We start from the raw sequence: 13818 nt of genomic DNA on the forward strand, positions 1-13818 counted from the left end.
ACGCATGGAGTTCCCTACCCCTGTCATACGAGAACAGACCCACGGTGTAATATAAAAACAACATTCAGTGATTCAGGAGTAATCTAAATGCTACATTTAACAAAGGTGCAAAGACAGGATAGTCCGTGCACTGTCAGAAGCTGCTCCAGTTGAGAGGTCAGGTTTATTTCGTCATAACCCTTCTGATCTTTCACCTTCACTGGAGATGACCAAATGGAGAGAGATTGCAGGGCCAAAGTTCTGTGTTTCATTCATCCAACTGAAAATTAATAATCAGGGTATTTAATCCAGTTCAAACTGCAACATGAGTTTCTAAATGAGCATCAGGAAGATGAAGAAAGGTGATTTAAGTGACTTTGAGCAGCTCTAAAGGCAAACAGGGTTTTAACCAGGTGGGTGCACTTAATAAGAAACATGAGCCAGGGCAAAATACAACACTCAGTTAACACTGTGAATGTGTTTAGGCTGTTGTGTGCCTTTAGTAGCTCTTCTACACTTATAAAGTGTTCATGCTTTTTTGATCTTGTTGCAGTCAAGAAGTGCTTTGAAAAAACTATTATCAAAATGACCCTCTCTTTCATGTGTAATCTTCTGAGCCCAGGGGCCAGTTTTAAACAGCAATTCCCTCAAAACTAGTCCATTAAGCACCACTGAGAGCGCTCTCCTTGATGCTATCCACAGCCTCACATAACTGCTCCTTATTATTTTGATCTCTCATCCTGCAAAGTAAACATTCAAGCATTTAAACGTAAGGACATCACAATCTCACTTTAGCATGTCAGCATGCTGCCAGTTGCAAAATAGCACAAAATTAAATTTGCTAAAGTAGATAAAAATGTAAAGAAAAGTTATTTATTATGAGGATAGACCCCATGCACAATCTCATTTGGAGGGTGGTGATCTAGTTCCCAACACACCAAAAAAGAAACAGCAATAATCGGAATGACTTTCAATGGTATTTTGCCACAATGGCAGGAGTTTAATTAATTTACTGCATGTGTGTTGGCTTTCTGAGTCTCTGACTGTTGTCTTCTTCATAACACTTTTAAAAAAATATATTTACAAAGGCCTTTTCATTATGAAATCTCACCAAATATTGTGATTACATCATGACTTTGAGTCAAAGAAGTATTGTAGTTGATAAATACAAAAAAACAAATGAAGTTTCTTTATCCTGATTTAGGCATTTTCTCGGAAATTTTACTGGAATTCAAAATAACAGGAAAACTGTTGAAAATTGAAACACAAAGAAACAAATAAGCCCCTATGAAATGTACTGAACTTCCTAATTTTGTGGCATCGTAAAGACATCGTTAAAAAAATATATATATCAAAAGCTTCTTTCCCTTCATTCAAAAGACTCCCAGACTCTAATCCATCAAAATGCAGAAAGTTTTATCAAGTAATAACATGTTGAAAAAACCCCACATACAGTATCTACATTAGCCACAGATCTGAGACAATACAAATACCAATATTACATTTAAAACCATTTACCATATAAATGTATGCACGCCATGGCTGCAGCCAGAGACAAGCAGACAAGCAGCACTGTAATGTTATACAGTAGGATGTTAAACCTTAGTGTCAACCGTGGAAATTAGCACCACAACATCACAGAGGGCAACAAGAGCTGCAGATGTGTTGTTCTACACTCATAAAAGCCCCCTAGGCTTATTTTAAAAAACCCAAAAGAAAACAGCAAAATCATGTTAACCAACAGCAGCATATAGCTGTAGAAATGATGCAATGGTCTTTAAAGCAAACCAAACATTACGAATTGCAGTTATTTGACACCACATCAGGCACAGTCGTGTTAAGTGGACGATATTAAAAGCTATCCAATTTCAACTAGATGGGAAAAAAAGGGATCACTCATCACCCTGCTTTGATACGTGTTTGCAAATGTGACTTGAGATTAGGTGCGAACAACACATATAGCAGGGCTAAGGCTTCTCTCCCATATGGGTGGTCTTGTGTCTGTTCATGTTTGAATTTTGACTAAATCACATACCACAAATATCGCAAGGGTATGGTTACTCCCCAGAATGGCTACTCATGTGCGTAATCAAACAGTGTTTATACCGGTAAGTTTTGCCACATTCCTGACACACAAACTCTTTCGTCAGTGTGTGTTTTCTTTCGTGAGTCTGGAGGCTGCGGACTTTGAAAAAAGTTTTACCGCAAACATCACAAAAATATGCATCTCTGTGTTTCTTTTTCAAATGAAAAACAAGTTCTTTGGGACACCCGTATTTCGTCCCACAAATAATGCAACTGGTACAATTCTCGTGCGTTTTTATGTGCTTCATTAAAGAGGCGGTGTAGTGAAAACGCTTCCCGCACAAATGGCAAAACTTGCGACCTTTTTTCCTTTTAACCGAGCAGTTCTTATAAGACAAAGCTGCTTGGGCTTTCTTGCCGTCACTGATGCGTTTTCCTTGCATCATCTTTGCTTTCTGTTTCACCGTTATGGCCTGTTCTCCTCTCTCCGTCTCCTCACTAACAGCTGCAGACAAGTTTGAAGAAAGCATCTGCGTTTCATATATTTGCGTGTCCGACTGCTCTTCCTCACTTTTCACAGTTCCTGGAGGAGAGAAAAAACTCTCATTCCTATGCTCCTCCTGCTCCATCTTCACCTCAGGACTCTCCACCAGGCAGTAGTTCCCACTGTAACTGCTTAGATCTGCAGTGGGCTCTGGGGTTCCTGGATTCTCAGGGCTCGGTGTGAAGTCAGACTCTTCTGTGTTTGTGGGTCCCTCGCACTCCTGCAGCAGTGGGGAGTCACATTCATCTCCATGTTGGACGGCACTGTTGGTCATTGGAAGTTCTCCAGCTACAAAGGAAAATATCCACAAATGTTACCCAATCACCTGTAGGGTTTCCTCTTTGCTTTTAAATGGAAATAAATGTAAGTGCTAGAAAATGCTGTCCTGAGAGTTTCTGGAAAAGTGCTCTTCACACCTCTAAATAGAGTTAAGAGAGACCAACATGTGAGATGTTGGTTTTATTTTTAGTTTTATTTTAGTTGATTCTATGCTGTTTATCTTGTTTTTTAATATAGGGCTGTTTTAATTTTTTATGTATTATGTGGTTTATTTATTTATTTTTGCTGTTTTCTGTTATTCTATTGTTTTTAACTTATTTTCTGTACAGCACTTTGGTCCTGTGCTGGGTATTTTAAAGTGCTTTATAAATAAAATTGGATTGGATTGGATTAAGGCAGTCAAGCCTTAAAGTCAAGAGTAATGCAGCCCCCTCAAAAACCAAAAATCCAATGGAGTTCACCCAATCTTAAATCTTCACTCTAATCAAAATAAAAGAAAAAGTAATATATTTGCTTGAAAATGGTATTTTTAAAAAAACAAAACATAAATAAGACAGGCTGCTAGCTATAAATTGCTATTGTTACCCAGTCATATGCAAAGAGTGAAGGCCAATGTCTTTAATACGAGATCAGTAAATTTAGGTAAGGGTAATGAATAATATCACAAACTATAATATCAAAAGTTGGTCAGTGGGACCTAAGGTTTTCGTGTGGCAACCGTTTGTTCCTGAGTATCTCAGCACTGATTTCTTCTGTGTTTCAGCAGGAAAAATAAGGAAAAAGACATAAGCTGCTCCTGATTGGTGGACACAAATTCAGCACATTCAGATCAATGACTGTATTAAAGACAGCCATTGACTCAGACTGCTTGATTGGAAGAGAAACACAAAGGCAGGTGTGTATCAATGTGTGTGTGCATATATTTTTAAATAGTGTTAGGTAATAACCATGCACAACTCACTCGTGAGAGTAAACATGTGGAGCGTCTTAAAAAAATCTTTTAGGCAAAATTTTCACATTTTCAACGTTCACATTGCATTTTTGCCAAGAAATGGTTTATCTAACATATAAATAATTTATATAACTATGTAACTGAGCATACTTGTGATTATCAGTTATTACCTGGAGCACCTGGAGCTAGGGAACACTTGATTATCAGAGTATACCACAAAGTCAGACCTAAGGGATATCAATCTGCCCAGTTAGGAAGCAGGAACCATTGCAAATTAAATTCAGCTCTTTTGTTACAAACGAAAGTGATGGCAGGTACACTGGAGAACAATAAGACAAAAAGGTATTGGTTTTGCAGGTGGTGGCTGCAGATGATTGCTCTCTCCTTATACTTTCCGACCATCTTTCTTCAGCTGTGTTTCTTGCTAGTGTCCTTGTCACTTCTGTCAGCATGAAACAATACTTGCAGCCAGGTTGCACAGGTAGTCCATCCATTTCTTTTATGGGGGTTTTCTTGTCGTTCCCTCACCAGTGCAACTTTTGTCACTTTCATTCACCAAAGCAGATGAAATGCATTTACGATGGTTTGTACTTCACAACTGAACAAATTGATATCCTTGGAGTAACTACCTTTATCTTATTCTGTGATGATTAAGTGCTACCTTACTATTTGTTAGCATTGTATTGAACTATCTCTCATTATGCAGGAGCACAGCTTTCTGGTATTCCGTGCGTGGACTATTTGCGCATGCGTGAACATCATTCATAGCCACAAAGCTGTTATTAAAGCTACGACTACAAAAAACATGATAAAAAGATCTAAAGAATCGTCCTAAACCTGATTTCAGCTGGTGTCGCAGACTTTCCGCCTCCTCTTTAGCTCGAACGTCTGCCTCGTGCAAAACTAACGTGATGGTTTTCTCCATCTGCCCGAGGATCTCTTCAGCTGCAGCGTACAGGCGCTGGTGAACAAACAACCTGAGCTGAAACATCGTGGCGTCCGTGCCTCAGGTGGGAGATAAGAAACAAAAACAGCAACGATTACCAAAAAGAAAAGAAAAGAAAAGAAAAAAGACAAACTCCGACGTATTGAGAGCATCAACCCAACAGCTTATGGACAGTTAAGAAGCCACTATGTTACCTCCGATTTGGGCCTTTCAAAATTGGGGCGTACACGGAATGTGCAAGTAGAAGTCACATTTTTGGGAGTTACAACAGCAAAATACAAACTACATCGAGGCTAAAACAATCCAGAAACAAATCTAATATAAAAGCTGAACTTAATTCGTGCTCTAAATACTCTAGGTTTCACATTGATGAAGCCTTTCAATATGCGGAACATTGATGGTTCATATTTAGAAATAATTAAAAAAAAGCTTTGCTGTATTTTCATATTTGCATGTTCACAAAAGGAATTACTGGATGACGGTGAAATGTGCCATACAGTCATTGATCATTACCAAAAAAAACAAAGGAAAAAAAAAGAAGAAGAAAAAAGTATCAGGATGCTTTTAGTTTGAAGGTCAAAAAATTGGACCGGAAGTTGTTTTGTTTGCAGCCGGTTCTGTAGACTTCATTGTAGGTTCACACTGAACATACGGAAAGAAGAAGCAATGTCTTTTTGCTCTTTCTTTGGTGGAGAGGTCTTCAAAGACCATTTTAAGCCAGGTACCGCTTTTTTTGTTTAAACTTACTGTATTTTATTCAATGTTTCTATGTAACTTAGGCGGTTTGGAGACTGGCTTGCAATAAAGCACAAATAACTTTTCAAACTGCTAGTTAGCTCGTTTAACTCGTCCTCATTGTCCGTTTCAGGCTATAAAACCTTTTAGGAAGTACTGTTTTTATATCCATGGTCGCTAGTGATTGTGATGTAAATAGCGAAAAACGTTCAACCTGTTGTGTAACCATGTTCAAGTTACATAACAGCCAGGTTACCAAACTAGATTAAGCTTCACATACAAGGATGTCATTATTTTATTTTATTTTATTTTTTTTTTTACATATCCTTAACTAAATCTAAAAAGGTAACAATTTCCTCAAAGATTAGTGTTTCAAACGATGTAAAAAAAAAATCTTTATGTATGTATGTGTGTGTGTGTGTGTGTGTGTGTATTAAATGTATACATATATAAATGTATATATTATTGTAAAACTGCAGTAGAGACACTCTATCGCTTCATGTTGCATATCAGTCTCCTGTCTTTTATTCCTCAGGGATTTATGTGTGCACCAAGTGTGATAACCAGCTGTTCTCCAGCCGCTCCAAGTACGAACACTCTTCACCCTGGCCAGCTTTCACAGAGACCATCCATGAAAACAGTGTGTCCAAATATGAGGAGAGGCCTGGGGCATACAAGGTACCATAATTAAAGTAGTTTTAAGTTGTTAATTGACTAGGTTCTTCTTCAACTGCCCATGCGCAGTTTCACATGTGTATGATCAGTTTGAACCAGTTTGAATAGGATTTATATCACCTAATGTACAGAATTCACCTGCTTGCTGCATACATGCTACTACTGCACATTCACCTAATGTATATATTATATATAATGTTCTTCCTCTCTGCCCCCCCTTTTTGCACAAGTCGAGGAGCGTGTCAGGTTACATTTCACTGTGTGTTATACTTGTATAACTATGCATGGGACGAATAAAGCACCTTGAACCTTGAACCTACTGTCAAGCACTAGCTGGCTGCAAGTCAGAGGACTCCTGTGAGGGACTTTCTTGGCTGCTTTAAATGCTGGCAAGATTAATTTCTATCGCTTTTTTCACTTCTATCTGTCACTTTTGTCTTGTTCAAGGTGCGGTGTGGGAAGTGTGAGAATGGACTTGGTCATGAGTTTGTGAATGATGGGCCGTCCAAAGGAGTCTCTCGCTTCTGAATATTCAGCAGCTCACTGAAGTTCATCCCTAAAGGTACGAACAGTCAGGCTATTTCACCACACGAGGTTGAGACTAGTGTACCTGTCAAGTTATAATTTGTATTATGAGCCTAGGAATCGCGATTTGCAGTGAGCTCAAAGTTCTAGTGTTGTTAACCAGCTCCCATGTTATTTTTTCATCTTTAAATGTGGTTTAAAACCAGAATGTTATGGCCTCGTTCATGTGTGTAGTGTAGAGAAGCCTAAGGATGTGTTACTGCTGTGATACAGTCCTCAAAGGTACTAGTTAAAATCAAACCAGAGTTTAAACATTTCTTCAGAGGAGTTTCATAGTTAACTGTGTTCATCAAGATTTACATATTTCATCTCCTTTTCTTCGTCCCTTGTCCACAGATAAAGTTGATGGACTGTAAGGTGAGATTTCAGGAGTAAGTGCTGCTGGATGGATGTCTCTTTGCATTGGTAAAGGTGTGGACAGTCAATGAAGTGCTCTTGGACAAAGCCCAGCGTGGGAGCACCAGAGCTCTGATGGATGGTGGCCTCACTAGAAAGCAAGAACAGAGGACAGCTCTCAACACATCTGCTATGCAATCATCACAGACTTTGCAACTTATTGATCACACCCTCAATGTCTCCTTGGTTTTATTTCGATTGACAGTGCAGTACACATCACAGTCGTCCCATGAATCTTTTCCAAAGATTACTCATTTTTTAAAAAAAACCTATTTGCCTTAAACTCTTTTGTTTAAGGTGCTTGGTGTTGAAAATCAGGGGCTACACAAACTTTTTTCATTGAATGAAATGATTCTAATGCAATATACCCACTCTCTCTAGAGAGTCTTTATGTAATGGGTCACAATAACTTGAATACACAGCAATAAAAAATATATTTTAAATTATAAATAGACTATATGTTAATGATTATATTTTTATATTCATTTGGTGGATTAATTTTTTGTTCCAGTATTTGTGAACGAAGGTAAGTAGGTATGCATTTTAGTTTTTCAGAAAATTGCCACCAGGTGGAAGCAATGAGAGAAGGATTGGGCATTACACAAGAGTCACGGAGCTGCTGACACTTGATCTGTGCGCGAAGGTTTTTCAGGCCTAAGCTGGGCGACTGTAGAGATAAACTGCTTTGGCTCTGACGACTTTGACTTTTGACTGAAGTGGATAAAATGTCTTACTGCTCTTTTTCTGGTGGTGAAGAATATAAAAATCACTTCCAGCCTGGTGAGTGAAAGAAAGTGCGAGGCTGCTTGTGACTGTGTAACAAGACACTCTGCTGTGAAAATATGGACGACTGCCTCTTTCCTCATTCTCAGGTATATATGTGTGCTCCGAATGTGGCCACGAGTTATTTTCAAGCATGTCGAAGTTCGAGCACTCTTCTCCGTGGCCGGCGTTTTCACAGACTATCCGTGACGACAGTGTCTCAAAACACCCTGAAGCTTGGGGACCAATAAAGGTAGTAAACAACATTTGTTAGGAAGCTTCATATAATAAGCTGGGCTAGATGTGATTTAACACTGTAACCAATCAGGTATAAGGTTTGGCTTGCACCATCTGGATTAAAATACTTAGGTCTGTTGTGGGAAGTGTGGCAATGGACTGGGTCATGAGTTCTTGTATGACGGACCAAGAGAAGGGCTGTCGCGCTTCTGAATCTTCAGCAGCTCACTTATGTTTATCCCTAAAGGTGACTATCAAGGGTTTCCTACATTGCAAAGCTGGTTTCATACATTACACCCCCACTGTCCACCTGCAACCAGCTGTTGTTTCTTCTTCTCTCTAAACAGAAAATGCTGATGGACAGAAAAGTGAGCAGTGAAAGACAAGAATTTTCCCTCTTGCTGATGTGTTCACAGCAAATGAAGTACTCAGGATAAGGTTTAATGGATCTCCTGGGCACTGATGAGAAAGTGGATACTAGGAGGAAAGGACTGGTCTAAACAGATCGTTCAACTGTGAGCATACAACACAAAAAATAGCTCAAATTCAGATGCATTGTTTGAACTTTACACTTTTTTGCTTGACTTCTCCCCTGGGCAAAGAGTGTCAAATGTTTATCAGCTACAGTCTCAGTTTAAATTAACCCACGTCTGGGAAAATGTGTTGATGACTGTATACCAAAGTCTAATTTGTGATTCCACCAGCTGATGGTGCTATATAGCCTAAATAATTTTTGTTTTTCTGCATTATTAGACACCCTATGATGCTACTCTGTCTTTGTTATCTGTAAAAAAATACAAAAAACCCCAAAAAACTTTTGGTTTGATTGGTCCCAACTTCTAAAGCTCTCAGAGTTTCATGACTGGAATCATACAGTCAGAATCATAAGGAACTATCTTCATTCACACTGCGCTCAAGGAGTGAGCCCTACATGTAATACCATAGTACCTGCCAAGTACCTAAAACACTGCCCCAATCTAGCTTGGAGCATTGATACTGATTTGAAGTCATATTACGGTAATTGTTAATTTACCTTATGGTTGTATGAAGGTATCACATTGTACATCAGTTCAATATAAATTTATTGGCTACTTTCTTAGGTAAACAGTGCTAATACTGTGTAGGATCTTCTTTTTCCTTCAGAACTCTCTTAATAAAGTGCTGGTAATGTTCCTCAGAGATTTTAGTCCATTTTGACATGATAGGATCACACGATTGCTCCAGAATTGTTGGCTGCACATCCATGATGAGAATCCTGTCCACCAGATCCCAAAGATGCTCTATTGGACTGAGATCAGCTGACTGCAGAGGCCATTTGAGTACAGTGAACTCACTGTCATGTCACAGCGTGAACTGTTGGTACAGAGAAGAATGGATTTGTGCTTTCATGCTATTTTTTTTCAGCCTTCTATTGTCCAATTTTGCTGTGTCTGTGGGAACTGTAGCCTTACTTTCCTGTTCTTAGCAGATTTCTCAGCTGCACATCATTTATGAGAATCCTGTTCCACCAGATCCCAATGATAGTCTATTGGACTGAGATCAGCTGACTGTGGAGGTCATCTGTGTAAAGTGTCCTATTCAAATAAACAGTTTGGGATGATGATTTGAGCTTTGTGGCATTGTTTGTTATCCTGCTGGAAGCAACCAATAGAAGGTTGTTCCACTGTGGTCATAAAGGGATGGACATAGTCAGCAACGATATTTGGGTAACTGGAGTTTGAAAGATGCTCATTTGGTACTAAAGGTCCCAAAGTGTGCCAAGAAAATATACCCCATCCTGTTACACCCCATCACAAGCCTGAAGCGGCGACACAAGAAGGGATGGATCAATGCTTTCATGTTGTTTACATTAAATTCTGACTAAATGTTGAGACTGATCAGACCAGGCGACGTTTTTCCCGTCTTCTGTTGTGGAGTTTTGTTGAAAGCCTCAGTTTCTTGTTCTTAGCCGACAGGAGTGGGGCCCTGTGTGGTCTTCTGCTGCTGTAGCCCATCTGAGTCAAAATTTAAGATGTTGCATATTCGGAGATGCTTTTCTGCATACCTTGGTTGTAATCGCCACTTATCTGACTCACTGTTGCCTGCAACTGTTATCAGCTTCAAGCAGTCTGACCATGCTTCTGTACTGTCTGACATTAACAAGGCATTTTCACCCAGAGACCTGCTGCTCGATTGACATTTTTTCTACGTGTGTGGGAAAATCCCAGTAGATCAGCAGTTTCTGAAATACTCAAGCCTGTCTGGCACCAACCACCATACCACATTCAAAATCTCTTAAATTACCTTTCTTCCTCATTCTGAAGCTCAGTTTGAACTTTAACAGATCCTCTTCACCACGTCTACATGCCTAAACCGATTGGCTGGTGAGATATTTGCTTTAACAAGAGGTTGAACTGATGTACCTAACAAAGTGTCCAGTGAGTGCATGACCTTGGTTAGTGTGAACTGAATGACTGGAGTAAATAGAGAAGAAACTCTCTATCAGCTCTCTGCACTCAAATTATCCTCATTCTCTGTAGCCAGCAACAACAAAGCAATGCTGAACTTATCAGCAACTTTTCACAGATGTTGTTCATTCACTTTAAGTAATTGTAGTAAAAAGTAAGATGCTTCTACACAAATAAGGCCTGATTTTTTTTTCTAATGGAATTTAGGTGAGTTTGTTTCTAAGATCCACTGATTGAGAGTGCTGTGTATATCTGGACATCATGTCTCCACTGCACCGTGCTGTCTCCCTTTCAAGCCGGCAGCTTGTTTCCCGATCTAGATCCTGCAGTTATGGGGCGCTGAGCAGTAATACTCTGTTACAGACGTTAGGGGGTCGTGTGTTGGCTTTTTTTTCCACTTGGTAAAGTTTTCTAAATATCTCAGTAAGCAGCAGTTCTTGGCTGGTGGAGTGGTGGAATTTTAAACAAAGTGAGCATGTGGGTGTATATTCAACAGCTCTCATGCTGTTTAAGTGTCTAGGATGAGCAGGTGTGAAGCTGCTGATTTTCAAAGGCTGGTAGATCTAAGGGGGAGATGAAAGCTTCACTGTCAGACAGAGGATTAAGAACGGAAGTGCAGACATCCATAGATTGTGATGTTAAAGTATTTAAAGCATAGACTTCTTTGCTCGTTTTAGCTGTGCTGATGTTTTCTGCAGCTGCATTTCCCAAAAAAAGGACAACAAAAGACTAGTGGAACATCTCGCCTGGTCAAACATCTCCCATACAGTAACGTTACTGGATAGAAAAACAGCATCAGTCTTTCACTTGGAAAGACTGGGAGATGCTAATTTCTCAGCCTATTTTTTGTGTGGAAGATGCAAGACTGAATGTAGAGCCGTGATCTCCAGTCCTTCAGGCAGTGCTACATTAAAAATGTACACAGTTCCATAAAAGAAATCCCTGAACGGGAACACTGAAACCACAGTCGGTGAATAAAGTTGTCACTGCATCCACAATCCAAGGTAAAAGTCTAGCACGCTTCTAATTGCCTTCTCTAAGCAAAAGCTAATTTTAGGTTTTAGATTTTTTTTATGGTTCAAAACCTCAAAGCAGTCTTTTTGGAAATCCTGGATTTTGATGCTTACCAGCGCATAGTTTAAAAGTTAGCATCTCTGATGGTGTTGTGGTACATTAGTGGATCTGGATTTGGAGCAAGAGATGCTGCGATCTCTTGATAAATGATGTGTTTTTCATAACAGGCCTTGATTATTTCAGCAGGAATTACATCCTAGATATATTAACAGCATAGTAAAGTAGTCTGGTTGCTAATGTGGCTTGCCTGCAGTTTTGAGACCTGTCACCTACGGAAAATACATTTGGCAAACTATGAAACAAAAAAACTGCAGCAGCTGGTCATCGTAGTTTCTCGTGGTCTTGTTAAAAGAAAATGTGATGCGTACCACACAGCAGTCAACGTGCTCTGCAAGCCAGCTGCTGGCATCAAAAACTTGTTCAAACTTGTTTGTTTTTTTTAATAAAAAACCCCCAAAAAACATAAACTAACTTTTTAGGAAAGTACGATCAAAACAGCAGCTACAAATGTGCAGATATGATGTGATTTTGTCGCCTGTTTTTTGCTGTCAGTGCTTTGTCTAAAGTACTGCTCAGTTTTTCCACAGACTTTAAATCATCAGGCAGACTACACCGGGCCCAATCCCTCAAACTGTCAGCTCTAACCCTAATGTTGGCTCCAGTGTTTACCTCAAACTCTCATTAATTAACTAATACCTTCCATGTGACTGATTAGATGTTGCTCATTCTCTGTAATGTCAACATACGAGTGCACAGACTAAACTGTCCTCTGGGATGAGACAAAAATACAGAGATAAACCAGATGTGACAACGAGAGATGGAGAGGAAAAGGAAATTGCTCCAACCCCACCTCCAACAACAACAAAAAAAACCAGGAGTACAATTAGCATTTGCTATCTGTGAGAACAACCTTTCTGGCTGGCATCTGAGCACAGCTGTATGGCCAAAAGGAAGCAAACAGGAAGGAGGAAGTGGCAATTCTCCGATAGAATCACAAGACAGACTTCACTGACCTCTGTGTCTCATCCTGCTCGTAAACAAATGGGATCCTTAATTACATTAAACCACCACTACTCCAAAGTCTTCCTCAGTTCCAAAGGCCAAGCCTCGAGGTTGGACTAACCATATGTGTGTGTGTGCGCCAGTGACTCATTCACAGGACATCTTGCTTTAATTGTACCCTATATGAGGCTGTTGCTTAGATGTGGATGTTTACAGGCACTACACCTGCTTCTGTTTTGAGCCAAGCCAGACAAAAAAAAAAAAAAAAAAAAAAAGAGCTTATTTTGCTTCCACACGCCATGGCATTAGATTCAAGTTCATCAAGGTAGCAAAGCTCGGTAAAACATCTGTCACCAAGTGGCTGCGCGTCTGCACACACTGCAAGCTGTGATCATTTTGCTGGAGGAAAAAAGTGCCTGAATGCGTGACTGCAACTTAAATAAAGAGATATCCTTTCATCAGGGGGTAATATTTGCAGTATGTGAGCTAACCCGCTATATGTCTCCATCCATACATACATTGAGGGCCTGCCCTCCACATGTTTTAGGCCAAAACTCCATCTCCCTTTGCATAACGAATGAAAGAATAAACAAAGCTTTTATACGAGACGCTGGAGGATGATTTCCGCTCTGGATCAAAGAAAGATTCTGGAAACTCGAGGCGGTCCAGGTTGGGCATGGTTATCAGGTCAGCATGTGTTCGAAGGAGACAGGGCTTAAACCAAAATGAGAATCCTCTTTGCAAGGTAAACCGTACCTCAATGATGTGTGGTTTACTGGAACTCATCTTATGTGCTGTGTGCAGAGCTTACAGCATGAGGGCTCTCAATGAAAATAAAATAAACAACATGCGAAATCTCAGTGGCTTCTGCCACTTTATTGTCATCTCTATCACATTCCTGTCTGTGAAAGCCGCCGACTTCAAAAACACGGAGAGGGTTTTTGAACATATACATGTTTGCAAACATCACTCAGCTGCTATCTGATCTGCTTTAGAGAGATAGCACCCTGAGAGAGCAGCGCAGGTTGGTCCTAAAAGCTTCAAAGGAATACTTGAGGTGTGTGGCACAGGTATTGTTTGCACAGATCAGGCTAGGGTGGGGGTGGGTGGGGGTCGTTATTTTCGGGGATGCTGGACTGACTGAGGGATAAAAGCGGAGGTTTAAGAGGAGAACAAGACA

General features: G+C 39.9%; 2 protein-coding genes and 1 pseudogene across 2 annotated transcripts; 2 read left to right on the plus strand and 1 right to left on the minus strand.

The window, feature by feature from the left end:
* Positions 1-955: 955 nt before the first annotated feature.
* LOC102079981 (zinc finger protein 184) lies at positions 956-5140 on the minus strand. The gene is made up of 2 exons (XM_019358038.2): positions 4617-5140; positions 956-2836 (listed from the first exon to the last, which is right to left on the minus strand). Exons 1-2 carry the CDS (start codon positions 4768-4770, stop codon positions 2037-2039), a joined length of 954 nt encoding a protein of 317 aa, XP_019213583.1. The 5' UTR covers positions 4771-5140; the 3' UTR covers positions 956-2036.
* A 149-nt stretch (positions 5141-5289) lies between these two features.
* msrb1a (methionine sulfoxide reductase B1a) lies at positions 5290-7399 on the plus strand. The gene is made up of 4 exons (XM_013264809.3): positions 5290-5446; positions 5996-6138; positions 6583-6697; positions 7057-7399. The coding sequence occupies exons 1-4, from the start codon at positions 5392-5394 to the stop codon at positions 7074-7076; spliced, it is 333 nt and encodes a 110-aa protein (XP_013120263.1). The 5' UTR covers positions 5290-5391; the 3' UTR covers positions 7077-7399.
* A 140-nt stretch (positions 7400-7539) lies between these two features.
* On the plus strand, positions 7540-9718 carry LOC100700599 (methionine-R-sulfoxide reductase B1-A-like; annotated as a pseudogene).
* Positions 9719-13818: the final 4100 nt, after the last annotated feature.

This window comes from Oreochromis niloticus, linkage group LG4 (assembly GCF_001858045.2).
Source record: "Oreochromis niloticus isolate F11D_XX linkage group LG4, O_niloticus_UMD_NMBU, whole genome shotgun sequence".
Lineage (NCBI taxonomy): Eukaryota > Metazoa > Chordata > Actinopteri > Cichliformes > Cichlidae > Oreochromis > Oreochromis niloticus.

Coding starts and splice junctions, on each gene's coding strand:
- LOC102079981 (XM_019358038.2), bottom strand. CDS start 4,770: ATGTTTCAGCTCAGGTTGTTTGTTCACCAGCGCCTGTACGCTGCAGCT. Junction 2,837..4,616: donor GCGACACCAGCTGAAATCAG/GTTTAGGACGAT, acceptor TTTCCTTTGTAG/CTGGAGAACTTCCAATGACC.